The sequence below is a fragment of the Balaenoptera physalus genome (assembly GCF_965194825.1).
Source record: "Balaenoptera physalus genome assembly, chromosome: 7".
Classification (NCBI taxonomy): domain Eukaryota; kingdom Metazoa; phylum Chordata; class Mammalia; order Artiodactyla; family Balaenopteridae; genus Balaenoptera; species Balaenoptera physalus.
In genome coordinates this window covers 19,302,751-19,324,228 of record NC_138886.1, presented here as the reverse complement: position 1 = coordinate 19,324,228, position 21,478 = coordinate 19,302,751, and the positions used below count along the sequence as shown (strand labels likewise).

The window sequence follows — 21,478 nt, the reverse complement described above, 5'->3', positions numbered from 1 at the left end:
TAAATCATTTCTAGTCTTTCTCTGACAAACTTTCCTGAGTTCCTACTCCTTTTTCTCTCCTGCTAATTGAGAAAAATGTACATTTTGCTCCATTCTTTTGCATAGCAGTTAAGGGTCCCTTTTCCTTCTGAAGCATAACCTCACGGGCTTATATTTCAAGTCAGTGGTCCTTCTCTCAAACAGACAAGGTGCTCCTTCGAAGACGGACAGATGTGAATGTGGGTTGAAATGTCGTGCCTAAAGTCAGGAGGGGAGGTAGCTGCCGCTCAGAAGTCCTTCTCACCATTTTCAGAGTCATCACTGTCTATCATCAATGCTGTGGGGCCTTAAAAGCCCTCCGCAGAAATGGTTTCCCGAGAGTATCTGAAGCAGGGAAAGAGTTCACGTGGGCAATGGCGGCAGCTCTTCTCTGAGCAAATGACTGATCACCTTGCCTGAGCGCTTGCCGAATTCACGGCACTTTCCTGACAGGAAACAAAAGCTGTCTGTTGTTGACTTATTGTCAGTCTTAACTGCAATGGAGTCAAGCCTGGTCAGGTGGTTTTCCAAATACCCAGAAGGTATTAGATTCAGGATGGTCAGTTTTACACATTTTAGATCCCACTGTTCACACCATTTGTCAAGGTGCCCTGAACCTTGTCCCCAAATCCTGACTCTGCTGAGGTGACACGCAGCCAGATACTGCTAGTACCATCGGTTGGTTTTATGCCAGTGCGGGGAACTTTCCTTTGGTCAGGGGCTTCGAGAACATTGCCTGGAATCTTTTTTTTTAAATTTTTAATTTATTATTATTTATTTATTATTTATTTTTGGCTGTGTTGAGTCTTCGTTTCTGTGCGAGGGCTTTCTCTAGTTGTGGCAAGCGGGGGCCACTCGTCATCGCGATGCGCGGGCCTCTCACTATCGCGGCCTCTCTTGTTGCGGAGCACAGGCTCCAGACGCGCAGGCTCAGTAGTTGTGGCTCACGGGCCTAGTTGCTCCGCGGCATGTGGGATCCTCCCAGACCAGGGCTCGAACCCGTGTCCCCTGCATTGGCAGGCAGATTCTCAACCACTGCGCCACCAGGGAAGCCCTGCCTGGAATCTTAGTTTACAGGTCTGTGATGAGGGAACCTGATCTTCTGAGATGGAAGAGCCTTTGGAGAGATTCAAACTCAGCCCCTTGATTTTTCTGACGTGGAATCTGAGTTCCAGGGAGGGGAAAGGACTAGCTCAGGTCATACAGTGAGTTAGTGATCGGGCTGGGCGTAAACCCATCCCTCCTGATTGCCGTGTGTGGCTTTGTTCACCACACCACATTGCGTCCCTGCCTTCTATCTGGAAGATACTTCACTCAAAACTCTCTTTTTAACCCAGAGTTGTATCTTCCCAGGAAACAGAAGGAGAAGTGTACTATTTAATTCCCTTTGTGGTTTCAGTCTTGGCCTAAAGTGTTCTTTTTTCCCCAAATGTCTGGAAGGATGAAGTGCTGTATGGTAGAGAGTTGCTTTCTTCCTGAAGGCCAGGAGGGATGGTTCAGTCTGAACTACTGTATAAGAAGATGGACAACACATTCTCAAGAGGAAAGGTGTTTGTATCCACATACTGGAATTTATCCACCTTGACTGATATGGTGGCATTGACCTGGAGGTGCTCCAGCAAGAACTGAGAGAGGTTCTGATATATGTTTTTGGTTTGCACTCCAGACTCACACACTGTCACCAGTGTCTGTTTTTTGACATCTTTGTTGATGAGAAGCTCCAGCTTCAGGTCGACAGAATGTTCTGGGCATTTCACAAGAAATTGCAGTTGGCAAATGATGAAGTACCAACCTGGGAACTGGATCACCAGATTCCCATCCTGATATCTGACTCCATGGGTAATGCCATCTTTGTTCCAAGACAACTTGGTTTTGTTTATATGCTTTGACACTGGAAAGAGAAGGACAAAAGAACCTCAGAATTATTAGGCAAATTTCAGATGTGGATTGGAAAATTTGAAGTCTTTATTCAAGGTTCCCCATTCAAGTCCTGTGTTTTCTATAATATTGGCTGCTGGTTCAACCATCTGGAATATCTTCCATGTTACTCCTAGGCATTACTGAGTATTCAAGGTACAGGTACAAAACCACCCCCTGCCTTTTCTCTAATGCATAAAGCTGGAGGGTCAGAACACACACGGTATTAGACCTTTACCTCCTACGGAACTGTTTCCCATTTAATCGTTGTATCATTCTGTTATTATTATAATTGTTATTTTTCCCTTTTCAGACTATAAGCTCCTGGACTGTATTCCCCATAAGTTCTGGACTATCATGGACATTTAATCAACCAATCAAGGAATATTTGATCAATGGGGGACTGCTATTTGGTAGGCATTGCACAAAGTATCAGAGAAAAAAACAATTTTGTTCAATTAGTGAACAATTTAGGCATCAAGAGGTCCAGGAGAATCTCAATTTGTTAACTTTCACATTAAGATACGTCCCTTAACTATTCATTGTCTGAATTTTTAAATGCCTTCCTCTCTTTAAAAGGGCAGCCAGCCATAATTTTGTAGACCCCTCAAGTGCACATTAAGGGCCTCTTCCCAGCTGGGTTTTATAGAAAAGCAAAGAATTAGCAGATCCTCTAAGCTGACAAGTTGGCGTCGGAAGCCAAGTCTCTGAGTCTTAACAAGTGAAAATCGGCACTGATTGGTCAGGGTGTCTTTCAGAATTGGGAAGCTGGCATGTTCATTTTAATTGCTTCCCTTTAAACCTCGTTGCAATTCAGCTGAAGAATGAGAACTAAGCTGACTGCAAAATTGAATTTTTTAAATGAGCAGAATGGCTATTTCAGAGAATCTTGGCCATCTCCTCTGTACCTCATCTCTCCCAGTGTAAGTGCCTCTTATTATTTCATCTATAAGGGGCCTCTCTCCCGAAGCATGCTGCAATATGCAAATAGACCCTGTGCCAACATGGTCATTAAGCTGTCAATCTGCGCACAGGGCAATTTTGTGGCTCCCTTATGAATAACTTGATAGAGGCAGAGATTAAGAGCCTGCTTCCCGTGCCTGAGGAAAAGTACTGCACACTTGGCCTGCAGCCCGTAGATGGATGAGTAAAGAGGGGTGGTGCGGTGAGGCACAAATGCCCTCACAGGCCAGGGACGCAAACTTGAGAGAGTGAGTGAGGCTGAGCAAGTGGGAACCTTGTAGCTTTCAAGAGTAATGCTCTCCCCTCGCCCCCTAAGGCATTTAAATTCAAATTATAAAAAATATCATGCAGGCTAAACAAAATGCACATGCAGGTCACATTTGGCCATGGGCTTCTGCTTGTGACCTCTGGCTTAGAAATTTCAGAAAGGCCACAAGAAGTGGCCCTCATGTGGTTGGGTTCCTGGATTCGGTTACTGACCTTGGAGGTAGGCCCATGACTTCTTGAATGGAGCCCTTTCCAGGATACATGAGATGTCCTCTGAACAATTCCCTAAAAATAAGGAGATCCCATGTTAAATGCCTCTCTCTGCTCCGGGAACTGGAGCCACCAGATCTTTCTCCGTGACCCTTTGATGGAGACGATTACTATTCTGTTTCCGTTTGGGGGACAAAAGGAGACCTGTTTATTTCTCATTTTGCTGTCAAGTACCTTAGAAGGTTTTTTAAAACGTGATTGCTCCCACTTGGGCTTTTACAAAAGACTGTGGAAGTTGGGGGGAGGAAACAGATAGGGCCTGAGTCCCTATATGTACCAGGTGCATTCTTGTTGCTTTATATATGCCACCTCACTTGATCGTTGCAATAACTCCATGAGAGAGGTATTATTACGTCCCTTTGAGAGATGGAAAAAAGCATGTGGACCAGACAGATTAAGTACATTGTCCTACATCAGTCACTCAGCCAGGCAGTGGTAGTCAGAACACTAAGGTTGGGAGTAATTATTGCCACCCTTCCTTTAAGAGTGCACTAGCTGAAACATACATATTTCATCTAATCTAATTCTCAGAATAACTCTGTAAGGCTAATCCTAGACAATGTCGAGACACGGTCACTGCTACAAGGTCATGCAAGTTGGTGGAAACCCTGAGATCCACCCCCATGTCTATCTGATTCCAGAGAATCAGGTTTCTTCCTCAGGGCCATTTTGCTAGACAAAGGAGATAAACACATCCTGGTGCTCAATTTTAAGAGGATATAGGATCAAAGAGATCTAAGCAGGGAGCCTGCTATTTGGAGCTTCCTCGGCAGGGAAAAAAGACAATGTTTATGTCAGTGTGGAATTTAAGAAATAAAAATATTTTAAATATATTCACTGGTGATGGCAGCTTAGCTTCTTATTATAGTAACTATTTTGTATGCAAAGAACCAAGTTATACATTTCCTGCAAAGACTCATGAATTCAACTTATTCTGGGCAAATTTTTTCTTCTCTTTGGGTCTTGGTTTCCCTAATCTGTAAAACTGGGAGATCTGAGACCTGACACTGACATCTTTTTGACGGTGTCACCAGAGACAATCACTCATTCCATCCATCAGAGACTAGGCAGCCGTTCAGTCAAAGTGGCCACATCCTAGTAGGCTTGTTCACTGGATCTTCAAGTAGTATACGTTGGGCTCACCATCTTCCCCATTGCCTTCTATGTCCAGGCCTGAGAAGATCCCTCCTGGCCTTCCTTAAAGCGGGGTGGGGTCCTGGGAGTGGTGCAAAGCTAAGTGAAGAGCCCCCTCTGCTGTCTGAACAAGCTCGCTGCTAGAGGCACCCACAGCAGAAGCAGGGGGCAGTTTTCATCCTTTTCTTCCCTCAAGGCATGTAGAGCTTCTGGTCTGAAGGTCTCTCGGCTGAGGAGGGCTGGTAGGCCAGCTGCCAGTCTTCTGATGCCATCTCTCACGCATCCTCCAACTAGCGTTCTTGTCCTGCCTGCAGCGCATGCTCTCGGGGTGTGTCCAGCCACATTCACAACAACGAGGCAACGAGAGCTGCTCATTCTTTTTTTTTTTTGGCCGTGAGGTGCGGCTTTCGGGATCTCAGTTCCCTGACCAGGGATTGAACCTGGGTCATGGCAGTGAAAGCCCGGAATCCTAACCACTAGGCCACCAGGGAACTCCTGAGGGCTGTTCATCCTTAAATGTGCTCTGACTACTGGTAGGGAGTCCCCCCGGCTCAGCCTTCTCTTTTTGGGATGTGGAACGTCAAGTCGAAAGGAATCGCAGAGAGGCACGTCTGGCTGCATCTCTCCTCTGCTTGGAACCCGTTTCTGACACTACTGTGACTGCAGGATCAGGGCCCAGCTCCTCCACATGGCATTCATGTTCCCTTGTGTTCTAATCCCTGCGGAATTCTGCGGTCTCCTCCCTCACTTTCCCTCTTTCCCTGTACTCTCTTGTACTTGTCCCAATAGTAGTAGTGGTAGTGCTAGTAATAATAATAATAACAGCTAATACATATTGACTGATGGCTGTTTTCTTGGCACTCTGCCAAGCACGTTACATGCATTATTTTACTTAATTCTCACAATCGTCCCACGAGAAAGGAACTCTAATGACTTCTCTCTTGTACATAAGGAAACGGAGGCTTTAAAAAGTTCACATCCGCACAGCTAGTAAGTGGTGGAGTGGAGAGTCAAACCCAGGCTATCTGACTCTAATGCCCGAGTGGATTTTTGACCATTTTACTGAAGGTTGGGGCCTTGGGGTGCCCCCAAATACACCATGTTGGTTTTCCATTCCACTTGGAATTCCCCTCTTCACTGATAAGCTATTCCTTGTGTAAAGCACAGCCTCTGGGAACCCTTCTTTGACCCCTCCGTCTGTTTGGTATTTACCTCCTCCGTTAGATGGTGAATCCTCAGGGCAGAGACTACTGTTTAACTATCCCCACTGCCAGCTCAGAAGATGCTCTGCAAATGTTGAATTGAATCATCTAGTCTGTCTCTCTTACTCCCCTCTGTGGGTGTCAGCTAAGTTCTTAAGGCTTGAGTGAGGTGAATGCAGAGTCTTGGCTTGCTTTCCCTTCCGGGCTGGAATAACACCTGGCCTCAGTCTCCCATTGGTTCTGCAGGTTAGGTTAGATTAAACGGGAGGTTAAGATTCAGGCCCTTGGCTGAAGCCAGCACATCACACCAGGAACAGGCTCTACTCCTTGGCTGAAGACCCCCTCACACCATGTCACTTGTGGTGGCATCTATCAGGTGAGCTTCTGTAAATGGGTGGCTGTAGAAGTACAAGCCTGGGCTTGCCTCTCACACATGCATGTTCTTGTTTTTTTATTTCCCCTTTGGTCTTTGCATATTTGCTGGGTTGACCTCAGTTGTAATTCTGAGAAACCCAAGGATGGAAAAAAAAAAAAACACCTTATTTTGAAGCATTTGCATTTCCTGAAGTCAAATGCCATGGCGTATCTTAGTTTTTCTTAAAGAATCTTTTAGATGTTTCAAGAGAAAGGGGAAACAGAGGCAACTCCCTTGAAGAATGACATTGCTAGAGCTGGCTAAATGAAGGGGCTGGGAAACCAGGACACCGGAGGAGCTATTGGTGGAATGGGGCTGCTGAACTTGGAGAAGAGCCCAGAGGAGGGCACACTGATGGCCTTTAGCAGCTGCCAAGGCTGTTAGGAGGGCCAGAGCTGATGGGGGCCGGCTCTCTGGGGCCCAAACACGAAGGCTCCATGAAAGTTTAAGGAGATGATGCACTCAGCTAATGGTTAACACCACTCTTGTTCCCATTTCTCAGATGAGGCAGTGGGAAGACCTTCATTAAGGACACACAACTCACACTGTAAGTCATAGTGCCAGCAGCTCAAATATTTGACCAATTAGTGCTGTTCAAAGTCATGTTGGACTGATGTGAGGGTCGTGAGGCTCTTGTCAAGACCTAGATGAATGGTTCATGGGTCATTCATTAGTCATGTGGCTTGAGTCTCCTCATCACCCTGTGAATCCATGCTCTGACTTTCTTTTTTGGTTATGAGACAGGAATCCTATAGTATTCCTGGAATTTTGAATTTTGGGAGCATTGGGAGCAAAACACACCTCTGTTTCATTCATTTCCCAACCAGATTTGCTGTCTGGAGGGGTTTAGTTTGAAGAACTAAACACTAGGGTGGGGAAATGAGAACAATCTGCAAGTCATGGCAGAGTAGATGGCCTGGGAGTTAGAATCTAGGAATTGTCCCTCTCTGGGCTGTCGTGTCCCTAGCTAGATGAAGAGCAGTATGAATCTGATGATCTAGAAGGGCCCTTCTAGCTGATTCTAGCAGGCTGTGTAGACCCAGCTGTACACCACCAGGCTTGCTGTGGGGACAGAAAGTCAGTCCCAGCTCCAACTGTCTGTCTTTTGAGGCATGTTGCTCTACCCCAGCTAGGAATCTGTCTTCACACATTAAGATTTCCAGACACCTGCATCAGTAGAACAGAGCATTTTAGGTCTGGGGACAATCGAAGTTATGAGGAGCCTGGTTCTGTAATGGTTTTCATGGTTCATAGAAATGGAAGTTCCCTGAGAACTCATCTGGTCCAGGCTGGGTAACTACGTAACACATGTGTTCCCCAATGTTACCCCCCCCCCCCAGCAGACTTGTCCTAGGTCACCCCATGAGTCAGTGACAGAGGCAGGGCCAAAACCTAGGACTCTGTGCTCCTGTGGGACATTCCATCTTTTGGACAACTCAAGTGCTCTGTGAATACTTCTGAGGACCAAGGCCTTCAGATGGGCAAGATTTGTAAGCGTTCTCCTAAGCTTTGGCCTCCTCTAGGGGGATCATGGAACTTTCTTGGGCTTTGTTTGGAAGCCTGGAGAGAAATATGTGCCAATGAAACCGTCCTGGACAGGTGCACGTAAGACAGAGATAGGGAGAGAGATGTTGCTTACGGTGGTTGAAAGGGTCATGTTCTAGAGGTCAGAATAATGGCCTCCTGAAGATGGGAACCCACCTTGAGATCTCAAAACATTAGACCCAAGAGGACCATTAGATGCCAAGTTAACCAAGACCCTAGATTTATGAGTGGGGAGACTGAACCCAGAGGGACTGAAGGTCTGGCTCAAGACCCCACCGTAGGTTAGTGGCAGAGCTGGGTTCAGAGCACACAGTTCCTGACTCCTAGCCCAGGGCTCAGTCCCATTTTTTAGTCTTTCCATGTAGCAGGAAGGGTTAAATGTAGGAAGAAGTGGGTTTGTGGCCACCATACACGCTGGACTGAAAACTGATGAGACAGCTGGTGGTGCTGGGAAAACAAGCACAAATGAGCCTTCTGGGCTCCCTCTTCCTGGGAGAATGGCAGCAGGTGACTTCAGGCGGGTGTGCTGAACACTGCCAAGTCATAAGTCAGGGGCAATCAGACCTCCATTAAGATGCAACAATGCCCAAGGGGGCAAAACAAACCACACTTATCATTCCAGCCAGAAAGTATGTGGTCTGAGTGCCAGGCACCTTCCAGGCTGATATCAGGGCAAAACAAACAACACAGTGCATCTCAAAGAGAGCACCTGGGTCCTGGTCAAGGCTTTTAACTTCAGACCTGTCACTTTCCCTTACTGACCCTCAATTACTGCATCTGTGAAGTGGGGATGGTAACAACCCAAATGTAAGGATGTTGCAGAGATGCAATGAGATTATGGATATCAAGTGGCCGGCACAGCACATGGTAGCCCCTTCCTCCCCCACTCCTCTTTCCCTAGTTGTTACAGTGGCACAGTTTAGCAGTGCTGCTTGGCTGATGAAATGATCTGGCTGATGAAATGCTCATTAAACCAGAGCTCATGGCATTGTCTGATGGATTGAAGTTTCTCAATTATGTACGTAAGTGTTTGAAGCCATCTGATGCTCCCAGGGAAGTGTGAATAATCCTCCTCCCATCTGCTGAAAATATTTGAATCCTTCCAAGAAAGAGAGGAATCATTCTCATGACTCTGCATCTACTATGTCCTGGCTTCTTAGTTCCTCCCTTTGGCGGAATATCTAGGAGAGTCCCAACAGTGACATCTAGGGGAGAGTCTACTATCAGTTGAATTCAGAATCAAAATGAATCCTTAACCTAAGGGTCATTTCAGCTGGCTTCAGTTGGACCGTTTTCTCGATGCCACCAGGCCAACTAGTAACAGAAGAAACTCCAGGATGGGTTATTTGTTAAACAAAGGACAACTAGGTGACCCTGGGTTTACAAACAGCATTTGGGGAATAGCCATTACGGCATGCTCAGTGTTAAGCACGTAGAAAGTCACCAGTAAGTACAAATTGAGATCAAGCTGAAATTCATTTGAATCCCTTGAAGGTTACTTAGGATTTTGAGGTCTTTTTTTTTTTTTTTTTTTTTTGGCCACATGGCGAGGCTTGATAAAACTATCAAATCAGATAGTTCTATCTTACATACTGAAACAGGTCAGGATTGAAAAGACCCCAAGGGAATTCCCTGGCGGTCCAGTGGTTAGGATTCTGTGCTTTCACTGCTGTGGGCCCCGGTTCGATCCCTGGTCAGGGAACTAAGATGCTGCGTGCCTCACAGTGAGGCCCCCCCCCCAAAAAAAAGACAGTTTAAGAGTGGGCTTTAAGTGAATGGGTTTAACATGAATGGAGAAGCCAATAAGCCCTTTGAGGCCTGTGACTATCTGAAAAGCAGTTACCCCATGAGCAGGGGTATCCCCACTTGCTGTGGAAAAAAAAAACGACAACAACTTGTAGACTGGGCAGTCTAGATCCAGATCAGTCCACCTGATAGAAGTGAGATCTCTGCTGTCTTTCAGCCTTTCTAGGGGAGGGGGCTGCTGCTTCTCTACCTGCCTCTTCTGCTGCCAGCACAGCATCCTGGTGGGGCTGCAGCCATCTGGATCCCAGCTGTGTGACACCAGGGCGAGCGGGGGGGTTGGTGAGTAGCCAGCTCCTTGGTTTAGTTTCACTGCCTTCGATGGGCAGCTTGTATTATTTCCCTGGGGGTGGGTTCACTAGTTACAATTAGAGAGCCAACTTACTTGATCTCTTTTAATGCCCACATTTTCTCTTTAGCAGGGGAAATGGGGAGGAAGGTAGCCTGCCGAGCCATGCAAAAATTATAAATTGTTAGAACGGTGAAATGGTCAAAGAATCCTAAGATATTTGATTCCTGGAATGTTCTATTCAGAGCAAAATCCATGCCAGGTCAGGTCAGCTGGCTTGCCCCCCTCATGCCTGATATTTTCAAGAACAGGAAACTCCAGTCCCTGGGAGTTCACGTCCTAGGACTGGAATGTAGGTATTCCAGAGTTCAACCCAGTTCTCTGCCTTTTGTACCTCATCCCCAGCTGGAGATTGAATCCAGGCTGAGGGTGGGGAATGCACAGAAGGGGTGCAGGACCACTTCATGTGGTCTATCCACTGTTCCCACTTCCTCAGGGCCTCCAGGGAACCTTGGGATATTAGGGGCCACGTGACATTCACAGGAAAGACAAACTCTTCTAACTGGCAGGCTGTGGGGAGGAAGGAATCATCCCAGGTCTCATGACTCCTCAGCTGCAAAGCTGGGGCTTGAATTTGGCCTCTAGATCCCCTGCCGTGGGCCGTTCATGCCCCCTACCACCTCACCTCTTGTGCAAACCCACGTGTGTGGTTGCCCTAGTGGCCCTCTCTGTCTCAGAGCTCGACAACAGAGAGCGTACTTCAGTGACAAGAAGACAAACAGCTGCAGGAGCAGGTGCTGAGGAAGTGACAGAGAGCCCTGGCAGGATTCCTAGCCTTGGAGGACTGATAGGGGCACCGGAAGGAAACACAGTCGTGCCGTACTCAGCATCTGATCGTACAATCCCGGTTCGGCAAAAGGGCTCCAAGGCGGTCAGCCTGGACTTGGAGGTCTCCCCACTCCTTGCTAGCTGTGCAATCTTAGGCGAGTCAAGTCAGTAAACCTCTCTGTGCTCTAGTTTCCCTACTTATAAATAATAAGGGGCTCATAATTATCCCCCGGACTTGTTGTGAGACTGTACGAGTGAATCACGAAGCACTCGGCTCAGTGCGTGGCACAGAGTGAGTGACCCATCAGTGTTTATTATTTTCACTCCACCAGATCCTCACACGTCCCTAGTAAGGGAATAAAAGGAAAACTGATTTACAGGTTGTCTACAGAATTCCTCCAGTACAGCTAGGAACTGGTATTTTGTTGTTGGGAAGTTAGGAAGGCCTGGGGCTGAGACCGAGGTGACCAAAATTAGTTTGCAATAAAGGCAGTAGAATTTGAATGTCTGCAGAGTTTGTGAGGGGAAGCGAAGGCGTGGTGAAAATGGGAAGGAGAGCGTGGAAGCAGGGCAGTATGCATGGCGGTGGGCCGAACCCCAGGGAGCAGGGCGGTCCCTCGAGAAGGCCCCGGTGGCTGGGCCGCAGAGCCCTCACAAGCACAGGGGGGTCTGCAGCTCAAGTCTGCCTCACCCTCCGTGACGAAAGGCACTGCCCCACTGGCTTCTCCAAGCACCCTGAATGCTACTGTCAGCTTTGCTACACACAGCTGCGGGTGCTTCTGGAGCTCTGGGGACCTCAGGCATGGGGGGCTGTGTTCCGGGGTTTGGGCAAATAAGGCACATACACGAGCATAGGTGAGAGTCAAAACGCCGTGGAGGCAGGAGACTGGAACAAGAAGTGACGAGAAGCAGCACCAGCCTCCCTCGCCCAGCCCGCCTGGACTCTGTGTCCAGAGGACTTATGCTCGACCACGTGGCAGACAAGGGTCGTACCTGCTGTCCCGTTTCACCCTCGTAGTGGCTCTGTGCAGGAGTCCTTCATGACTGCATTTGCCAGGGAAGAGGAGAAGCGTGTGGGAAAACGTTCTCCTCCCATCTCCCCTCCTGCCCTTAGTCCCGGCTGGGCCCCCGCATGGGCCACTGAGTCCTGAGCACGACGGAGTGTGTGTGAGGTGGCAGGCTGCCAGTGACAAGTCTCCTGGCTGGGAGTGGGAAGCTTGTGTTGAGACTCAGACATCTTTTCATTACAAAAAAGGCTTGGCTTTCTGTGGTTTCCCTGCAGCTAAGTGTCATCCTGTGTTACATTACTTTAGTGTACGGACATGGCCCTGTTTTCCAGGCTCTGGGCTGCTGCCGGCTTCCTGCTGATGGTGGGCAGTTTCCGCCAGTCGGTGGCAGAGGTCTCCCTGGGAAGTGTCTGGCTTCTGCTCTTGTCCGCCCCAGTGACAAACCACATGCTGCCCCCTGGGGCTTCCTCCCTGGAGTTTCTGGGAGACGATGCCTCTCTGTCTGGAATGTCTTGCAATGGCTTTTCAAAAGGGAGTTTGCTGCTTCTGCCTGTTTAAGAGGGGTTTGTTGGGGGAGGAGGCTGCGGATGCAGACTTCCTCAAGGTTATTAGGAATAATCTTTTTAGACTTTTCTATATTTACATATTGAATGAAAGAGTAGAGTATCATAAAGCATCAAAGTTGGAAGGGCCCTTCCAGTTCATTCAGTACACTGTTGTTATGTTATAGATGAGACCCAAAGAGGAGGAAAGACTTGCCCAGAGAAACACAGCCTGCTGGTGTGAAGGTCAGTTCTGGAGCCCAGGCCTTGCTCCAAGGTAGTGTTCTTTCCACCTCACCCTGCTACTGTGTCTGTAGTTTGCCAAGTTAAGAGAAGTGGAAACTTGCATTAAAAGCAGGAGAAAGCTAGGGACCACGCACAGTAGGTCACTGACATTTTATGGCTGAAGCACATCATGCGGGGGCTAGAGAGGAGCCCTGGATTCTGATCCGTGCTCTGCCATCAACTCCCTAGATGACCTTGGGCAAGTCACCTTGATTCCCTCAGCTCATCATCTGCAAAATGGGACTATTAATCCCCATGTTGTTTGCTTACAGGATGGAGGCTAGGATTAATCCAGGGGAGCTGTGGGAAGGTCTTTAACGAAAGTTTCATGGCCCTGGCGAGAATTATTAGCATTTTCTAACTGGTTGCAGAAACATTGACTTGTAAACTGTGGTTGGTTTTGGATTAGTTTGTGTTCTGATATCTACAGTGATGGCCCATGTAAGAAGTGATCTGGTAAGTGATCTAGTCCACAGCTTCCACAACTTTGAATTTTATGGATCAAAATAATTACTCCAAAATGTAAATTCAGTGATCAGTATACAATGGGCAGCTTATTATTTTGCCTTGTGACCATTAAAACAAACAAACAAAATAACTCTGACTAAAAGCAAACCAACTTAATTCCCATCTATATCAGCTTCATGTTGTAAAAGAAAGGACACTTTAATACCAAAAAACTGTAGAGGGCTTCCCTGGTGGCGCAGTGATTAAGAATCCGCATGCCAGTGCAGGGGACACAGGTTCAAGCCCTGGTCCGGGAAGATCCCACATGCCGCGGAGCAACTAAGGCCGTGCGCCACAACTACTGAGCCTGCGCTCTAGAGCCCATGAACCACAACTGCTGAGCCCACGTGCCACAACTACTGAAGCCTGCGCGCCTAGAGCCCATCCTCCTCAACAAGAGAAGCCACTGCAATGAGAAGCCCGCGCACCACAACGAAGAGTAGCCCCCGCTCGCCGCAACTAGAGAAAGCCCACGCGCAGCAACGAAGACCCAACGCAGCCAAAAATAAATAATAATAAATAAAAATAATAAATTTCCCTTTAAAAAAAAAGCTGTAGAAAAGGAGGTGCTCTCAGAGGAAAGCATAGTTGGCCATGGGAAAAGGGGGATCACTGGTTAGAACCTCTGTAGTTGGTGACCTACGATGGAAGTGCAGAAACTGAGACCCAGAATGGCTGAGGTCGTGTTGCCTGATCAAAATTGTCCTTGTCATTGAGGTCATGTTCTCCCTAAAGATCCATCTCGCCCTCTTGAAAAATGAAGTTCTCGTCAAAACCTGGAAAATCTGGATGGATGTGGGACAGTGGGACTGGGGAAGGGAAAATGACATTTACTCAGTGTGTTTGGTTTCTCGCAAGCGTCCGTGTTCTGATTCCAGAGCCGGTACTGTTTCCATGATGGGGGGCAGCAAGCCCTGGTCTGTGGGTGAGACCCAGGCCACCACTTCGTTCTGTGAATGAAGTTCTGTGGGCCCGCAGCCATGCCTGCTCATTTGCACAGAGTCTGTGGCTGCTTCTGCACCACAGCGGTGGCGTGGACTCGCAACAGGGACCCTTATGGCCTGCAAAGCCCAAAATGTTTACTGTCTGGCCCTTTCCAGAAAAAGTTTGCTTACCTCTGCATTATGCCATGCTCCTTTTTACCTTAATGTGACTGTCTACAGAGGCATTGTGGGAACTGAGGTCACATGCTAAGTAATTCCAGCCAAAGTTAAGCTATTGTTGACAAAGCTGTAATTATTAGTCTGCCTTGAAAGATCCAGAATGCTGCTCCTTTTAGGGGATTTTGCCCTTACTTTCTAAGTCTCTGGGTGACAAATAGCAGGAGAAGCATGACTAAGGGTGTCCTGAAGGAAACTCCAAGTGCGATGGCTGCTGGCGTGAGGAGCTGTGTCCAGACACTTATGTCCTGTGGCCCCAAGCATGACCTGCTGTCTCTATCCAGGTGCCTATAATGACCCACTTTTTCTCTTTTACTTTTTTTCTCTGAGCTGTCTGGTTATCCAGCTGCTAGCTAGGTTCTAAAGGTTACAGGACTGAGATGGGGCTAAAGATTTTGGGTTGAAAGAACACTGGATTAGAGATGAGGACATCTGGGTTCTAGGTTTGACTTCATATGACTCTGAACAAGACCCTTCACTTGGTCTTACTTTTCCTCTTCTGTGCAATGAAAACATTCATCAGAGGATCCCAAAGTTTTTCATTTTCCATGTTAACCTAACTCTGCATATCACCACTCTGGGGCTAGTAGAGACAATGCATTAATTAGTGACTTAAGTGATAGGAAATATGAGGGGTGGGGAGGTCTGTTTCACAAGCCCTCAGCTTCATTATGCATTTTGTCTGTTATCAGTTATTTAATGATTACTATGTGTTGGTCACCATGCTAAGCAATATCTGGAAGAGATCTGACAGCTTCTCCAATACCTACATGAGGTGGGTATTATTAGTCCTATTTCACAGATGAGGAACTGAGTTTCTCAGGTGGGGTGTAGAGCCAAGATTCATACCCATATTGCCTGACTCCAGATTTTAAGCTCTTAACACAACGCTGCTTTGTGTTCCTCTCTGTGTCCGTGTGACAGCCTATGCCAGAGGTACAATTTTCACTAGTGGGAGAGGTGAGGGCTGGTGGGAGAACTTGTGGGGATGTGAGTGCAGCTCAGTGGCTGCTGAGATGAATGGAGATGCATCAGCTCTGCCCTGACGGCCCACGTCCGCCTCCACCCACTCTTCTGTTGGACACTATCATGATGTTTCTGGTTATTAATCATCTGTGATGTGATTTGGATGCGCCCCTGCACATTTACTCCTCATTCCAAAGTCTTACCTCCTTTAAGGTGGAATTTGCCCGGCGGGTGGGGAATGGAGTCCTGGAAGAGAAGAAAGAGGAAAGAAAAAAAAAAAAAAAGGCAGCATGAGAATGTCATCAGATTGAAACAGCTAGTCTTTTTCTTTTCCATTTTGGTTGTCCTCAAAGTATTGTGCAATTTAGAATTCATGTTCCATCTGACTCTTAGATTTAAAAAAAATTAATTCACTGACTTAGTTTACAGTGGGCTTTCTCATCCATTTGCTTTACAACCTGCTTATCAGAAACACAACTGGAGGATTACTATCCTCATTTCACATGTGAGGAACTGGGGGCCGAGAGGTAAAAAGCTTATGGCAGCTCAGGGACTAGAATCTGCAACTCAACTTTCAGTCCAGTGCTTTTTGTTTCTATCACCACATGTGTTATTTTTTCCTACTTTGATTAACATAAGAGCAAACAAGTGTAGTATATAAATATATGTGGGTTTTGTTTTTTTTTTTCTATGTTTGATTCAGTAGACAGTGAAAGTATGTTGTAAACATACCTAGGAAGGTCCATTTCTATTTCTCCTGTGGTTGGAAATTCTGAATTAATAGAACATTTACGTGCCAAGCATTGCGAAGATACCAAAAATAATTAAATTGGGTCCCTGCCCTCATGGATTTATTACAAGTTTATATTTGACTATAACATCTAAATACTTATAAATATATAACATAAATAAGCATAAATGTCTATTATTTATTTTAATATTCACATGTTTTATGTTATTTATTCTGTAATAAGCATAAATATATACATAAACATTTACATAGTTAAGTAAGAGGTTGATAGCAGATAATCTGATAGCAGATCGTCTTCTGAAGGAGGGCCCCTAGGCTGGGGAGTGGCGGGGATGAAAGGAGGTCTTGCCCAGGTGCTCTGAGTACGGGCAACAGGAGCAGATGGACACAGCTCTTCACCCCTAATTCCTCAGAGACTAGCTTCCTCCCCGGTCTCCCTCCCCCTTCTCCCCACCTCAGGCATTAGAGACACCCCTCAGTTGTCCTGCCAATAAGGAATGAAGTGTCTTCTTTATCTTTTGACCTATCCTGGTCAGGATCTCCTATAGTGCATTGGATTGAAATACTAATAAAGACCTAGAGAAATGTGAGCATTTACAAGGGTGAAAACAACTTCCCAACTTCTAACGGAGCAAGAAGTTAGCAGCTGCCCACATCTTATTTTCTTAGTGTTCTGTATGAACACCTAGGACCATCTAGAGTTCCCTCTTTATTCTACCATTCCTCTAGGGGCTCTGTCCTTTGCCTTCGATTGCCAGCTCTCCTGATCAGTGACTCTCTTCTCCAGCCCAGATGGGTGGCGGTGAGTCGAGGGAGACTCCTGAAGCAAAGCCCCGGCAGAGCACTGATCTGGAGATGGAAGTCAGTATAGATTTGGGAGCTTCAGCTTATCAGGGAAAAGAAGTGAACTTGGCTTGGAAGGTCCTTCCTTCCTTGCTCTAACAGTCTATGATTTTGTTGCTTTAGTTGAAAGCTCTTAACCTAATTAACAGTGCTGTACATTTGTGGTCTCTCAGTTGCACATGTATTTCAAAGGAAAACCTGATGTCACAAAATTCCCCTCCAGGTTGCCTCTGTGAGACAACAAACAGCATTTCATAATTTAATAAACACCTAGTTTACTGCCAAGCATGTCTGTCGATTAGTGTGATGTGCAAATACGTGAAGGAAAACATCTACGTTTAAATGTGGTGCTAAGACCCGTTGAATTCATCGGCTGCCCAGGAACATGTCCAGGGACAGTGAGAGGCTGCCAGAGCAGCAGCCCCCATGGAGCCATCCCAGCGGCCACTGGCAGTTGGGAAATACCAGAGAATCATACATTCAGCACATGTTGAATTGGGCACCTGGTGTGTGCCAGGCTCTAAGTTAGTCACTGGAAGACGTCCTGTGGATTTTATGGCTCGATCATTAAAGCAGTCATTTAAGATATACAAGTAAATATCTAATTAGAATTGCAAGTTGTGGCAAGAGCGGCCAGGAGAGAGGCAGAGTGTTTCAAAATAGTACTTCTTGAGCTTTAGCATGTGCATGAATCACTTGGGGAGCTCCTTAAAATGCAAGTGCTGATTCAGCACGTGTGGGTGGAGCCTGAGAGTCTATTTCTGACAAGCTCCCAGGTGACATCGGTGCTCCTGGCCCACAGAACACAATCTGAGTAGAAAGGTTTTAAGAGATAATATCTGGAAGGAGATCTAATTTACATGGGCGGTTGGGGGTACAGGGGGAGTCTCTGCCATTTGAGGGCTTTCTGGTTTTCTAGCTTCAGACAGGAGGATGTCAGAAACAAAGCTTCATAGTACAGGAAAGAATCCTGTTGCTTGAACCTTTACCCAGGACCCATGACATCTAAGACAGAAGTGTGACTATTCCTATCTTGAAGAGCTCCTGGGATGAGGACAGGTCTCCAGAGCTTCCCTTGGCTACCCATGGTAGACAAGATCAGAGAATCAGGGCCAGAGGGGAACCAAGGCATCCTTTAGTCCATCAAGCTAAGTTTCACAGGCAAGGAGACTGAGACACTCATAAGTCAGTGGAATCCCAGATCCCAGACTGAAATTCTCCAGTGCTCTTTCTATGCCCCAGGAGAGATGCTATCTTCAGAAGCCAAGGATAGAAAAGCTTATTCTTCCCCAGCCCCCCGCCCCTTATTAGTCCTTGTATTTGGAGGTGCAGAAGTAGGGTGTAAAGAGATGATGACTTACATTTTGCTGAGGACTCTTTATACCCTAGGTGCTATGCTCAGTGCTGCCCATCTATCTATTCCTCTTTAGTAAGGTACCTCCCAGTCTTAGAATTCTTTCCCATACCTAGCCTGGGGATCCGGGTCTTGGCTGGGGAAACGTGAACTACCTTGCTTAGCAACTTGGCTTTGCGGTCAATAGTACATAGGCTAGACATAGTCACAAGCAAATGGACCCTCCCAAGTTGTCATTCTCAGCTCCATTGAGTAGCTCAGGAAACTTCATCTCCGAGGTTACCAACCAGGTACATTTCCTTAAGTGTACTTCTCTCTCTCTTTTTTTCCCCAGACTCTGTGTGTCTAATGGGTATCCTCAACAATGTTTCTGTGTGTGGAGGGAGGAAACGTCACATTTAACCTGTTTCCGGGTGAAATGGCCTGTTCCGACCATCTTACCCGCCTAGGAGTCTGTTTTCCCATTTCCTTTAATCACTGTGATTACAGGGCTAATAATGCTTCCCTCCGCTGGGTTGTTGTGGACATAATAAGATACTATACATAGAGTGTTAGCAAGTGCTTGAAAACTGTAGTTATTTTGGTTACCCTATTAATCCTAATGAGGTGCTTAATTTGCCTCAATACCTTGAAAGTCTTATTTCTTTTTGCAGAGCAAAGTATCACAGGGCATTTCAATTCACCCCTATATTTTATCTGGGCTGAAAAGCAGGGGAGTCAGCTCCCAAATTTACTTTGAAAAAAGATACCCTCTCTGATGGAAAATGGCCAAAGGCAACTAATATTTCGAATATGCCAGGTGGCCTCACATCTTGTAAGGTGGGCCATGGAGACCTTTGCCAGGAATGCCTCTCTTATTTTCCAGTGAACTTGATTAAGCACTGAATGAGGGTGCTTAATCCTCGGGGGCTAAATGCTTTACATGCATTATCTTATTTGATCTTTACCCCAAGAGTTAGTGATTGACTAAGACTTAGAGAAGTGACTTAATGATTATAGAAGGTCCCATAGATGGTGAATAGCAAGGAAAGTATTCAAACTCTGGCGTGTTGACTTGGAAGGCAATGCTCTTCAATGCCAAGCCACATTGCCTCTCTAGGGTAGGGCAGGATGAAGCTGGGGCAGGAAATCGTCCTGAGACTCCATGAGAAAGTGGATGGAGGTCATAGAAAATTTTCCCTGGCAGCCTTTGTTTTGGTAATGTTAGTGAAAGTGGTCATTGGAATACAGTGGCTTAAAGTAGTGCTTCTCCCACTGGGGATCTTGTTAAAATGCTAATTCTGATTCTGTAGGTCTGAGATGGGCCCTTAGGTTTTGCATTTCTAATGAGCTTCCAGATGATACCAGTGCGGCTGGGCCAGGGTCCACACTTTGAATACCAAGGGCTTAAAGACGTTACTCAACAGGCAATCAGGATACTGAGGCCTTCCTTCCCCAAGGAATGGGGAATGGCTTCTGGAGGCTGAGTGTGGAGCTGAACTCATGTATGGGTTTAGGAAGTCTTCCTAGTCTGTTTGTAGGGTGGCTTCCTATCCTCTCATCTTCCTCTATCAATGCTTCTTGCCACCTAGCTCTAAGTCCTGCTGCCCCCCCTGTGCAGTCTGGACTGACCTCTGTTCTGGCCCCGCAACTCCTGTCCTCACACTTGGGCTTGCCTTCTCCCAGACTGTGTGTCTCCTCACTCTTGCCTCACCTGGAATGCCCGGCACCATCTCCACCTGCTACCATCCTTCCAATGGAGAGCTCTTCTCCATTGAAGAATGTCAGCTAATAAACGCAAAAGGAATCATAGAATTAGGCAATTATCATTCTTCAACCCTCAGTGCATTAGCTGACTCAGATGAGGGTCATCATCAAAGAATGCCAAAAACGTGGAGTGAAGGATATTGGTATGTGTTCAAAGTATTACCCCATAGATTACTTATTAATAAGAAAGAACAAAGTGTTGTACTAAAGAGATAGCCAGTGGTCTCCGCCTGAATCAAGTGACTAAACATTATTGCCAATAATGGGGCAACCTGACATATGCCTCTAGCCCTGCTGCAATAAGAAGTATATAACATCGCCTATGTACTATTCTTGCCAAAAATGTTTTATCTGAATATAATCACACGTAAACACTAAGACAGTTCCAAAACGTAAACTATTCTACAACAGAACTGACCCTTTGAAAAAGTCAATGCCGTGAAAAACAACAAAGAGCAGAGGAGATTGTTAGATCTGTGCTTCTCAAACTTTAATGTGTTTATAGATCACCAGGGACCTTATTAAAATGCAGGTCTAGAATGGGGCTTGGCATTGCTAACAAGCTCCAAGGACCACCTTTTAAACAGTAACATTCTAGATTAGAACAGATAACCTGAGAGTGGATTCTGGATCAACAAACAAAACAAGGCACAACAGCTGTAGAAGACATTTTTGAACAAGTGAAGGAAATTAAAATATGGACTATATATTATAATAAGGTGATATTACCAAATTAACATTAACTCTCTTGGCTATGATAATGGCACTGCAGTAAGTAGGAAATGGGTGCTGAAATACATGCAGGTGAAAGGTCACACTATCTGCAACTTACTTACATATATATAGAAAGAGCAGAAATATGGCAAAATACTAACACAATGAATTTAGGTGAAAGGTTATATGGGTGTTTACCATTCTATTTTTCTGTAGGTTTAAAGTTTTTCAAAATAAAACTTTGGGCATAAGACGTGATCCTACTAATTCTTGGAGGAGGCTCAGCTTCCCTTCTAAGCTCTTCTGCAAAGCCTTCCCTCATCCCAAGCAGAAATTGTCTTCCTCTCCTCTGGTATGGCATTCAGTGCCATTCTGCCCCAAATTCAATCTCTTGAGTGTTTGGGCCTCATTTCTCCAACTTAGAGATTCTCGGAAAAAAGCGTCCTGCTTTACCTACTTGGGTCCTTCCCTCACGGCCCAGCATAGGGCTTTCCCTGGAGAAGAATTTCAGTGAACTTTTTTGGATAGATAAATTGAATGCATTGGAGAGAGTAACTTGGGTAGAGAGAAGAATCACAGGGCATTTCAGTTCTCCCCTATATTTTACTGGGCTGAAAAGCAAACCAAAAAACCTTACCACCATGACCACCAGTCACCATCCCTATACTCCACTCTTGGTGGGGAAGTAGGAGTGGTATTGTAAGGATAAATTTTTTTTAAAAAAGAATTTTCTTTGCTGATAAAGGGAAAGAAGGCAGCTGCTTTCTCTTCTTTCTAGAGGACATAATGAGCCCTTGCTCTAAACTTGTGGACTGTAAATGGATCTCTCTAGGGGTTGGATAAGTCCAGGCTCCTGGTTTGTAACAGAGATGTCTCTAAGATTGAAGACCTCAGAGCCACTTGAACTGTAAACACTTCTGGTGTCAACCTTGTAGCCTATATATAATCTATA

At 46.1% G+C, this 21,478-nt stretch overlaps 1 protein-coding gene across 1 annotated transcript in view; it reads right to left on the bottom strand.

Annotated features, from left to right (window-relative positions):
• Positions 1 to 785: 785 nt before the first annotated feature.
• Positions 786 to 21,478, bottom strand: part of TNFSF8 (TNF superfamily member 8) — a 39,633-nt gene continuing 18,940 nt past the window's right edge. Inside the window, exons 2-4 of the mRNA XM_082470454.1 lie at positions 15,322 to 15,364; positions 3,379 to 3,450; positions 786 to 1,909 (exon numbers count right to left, since the gene is read on the bottom strand). Of these exons, the coding sequence (XP_082326580.1) occupies positions 1,515 to 1,909; positions 3,379 to 3,450; positions 15,322 to 15,364 (510 nt within the window). The 3' untranslated portion in view covers positions 786 to 1,514. The remainder of the gene's footprint in view (positions 1,910 to 3,378; positions 3,451 to 15,321; positions 15,365 to 21,478) is intronic.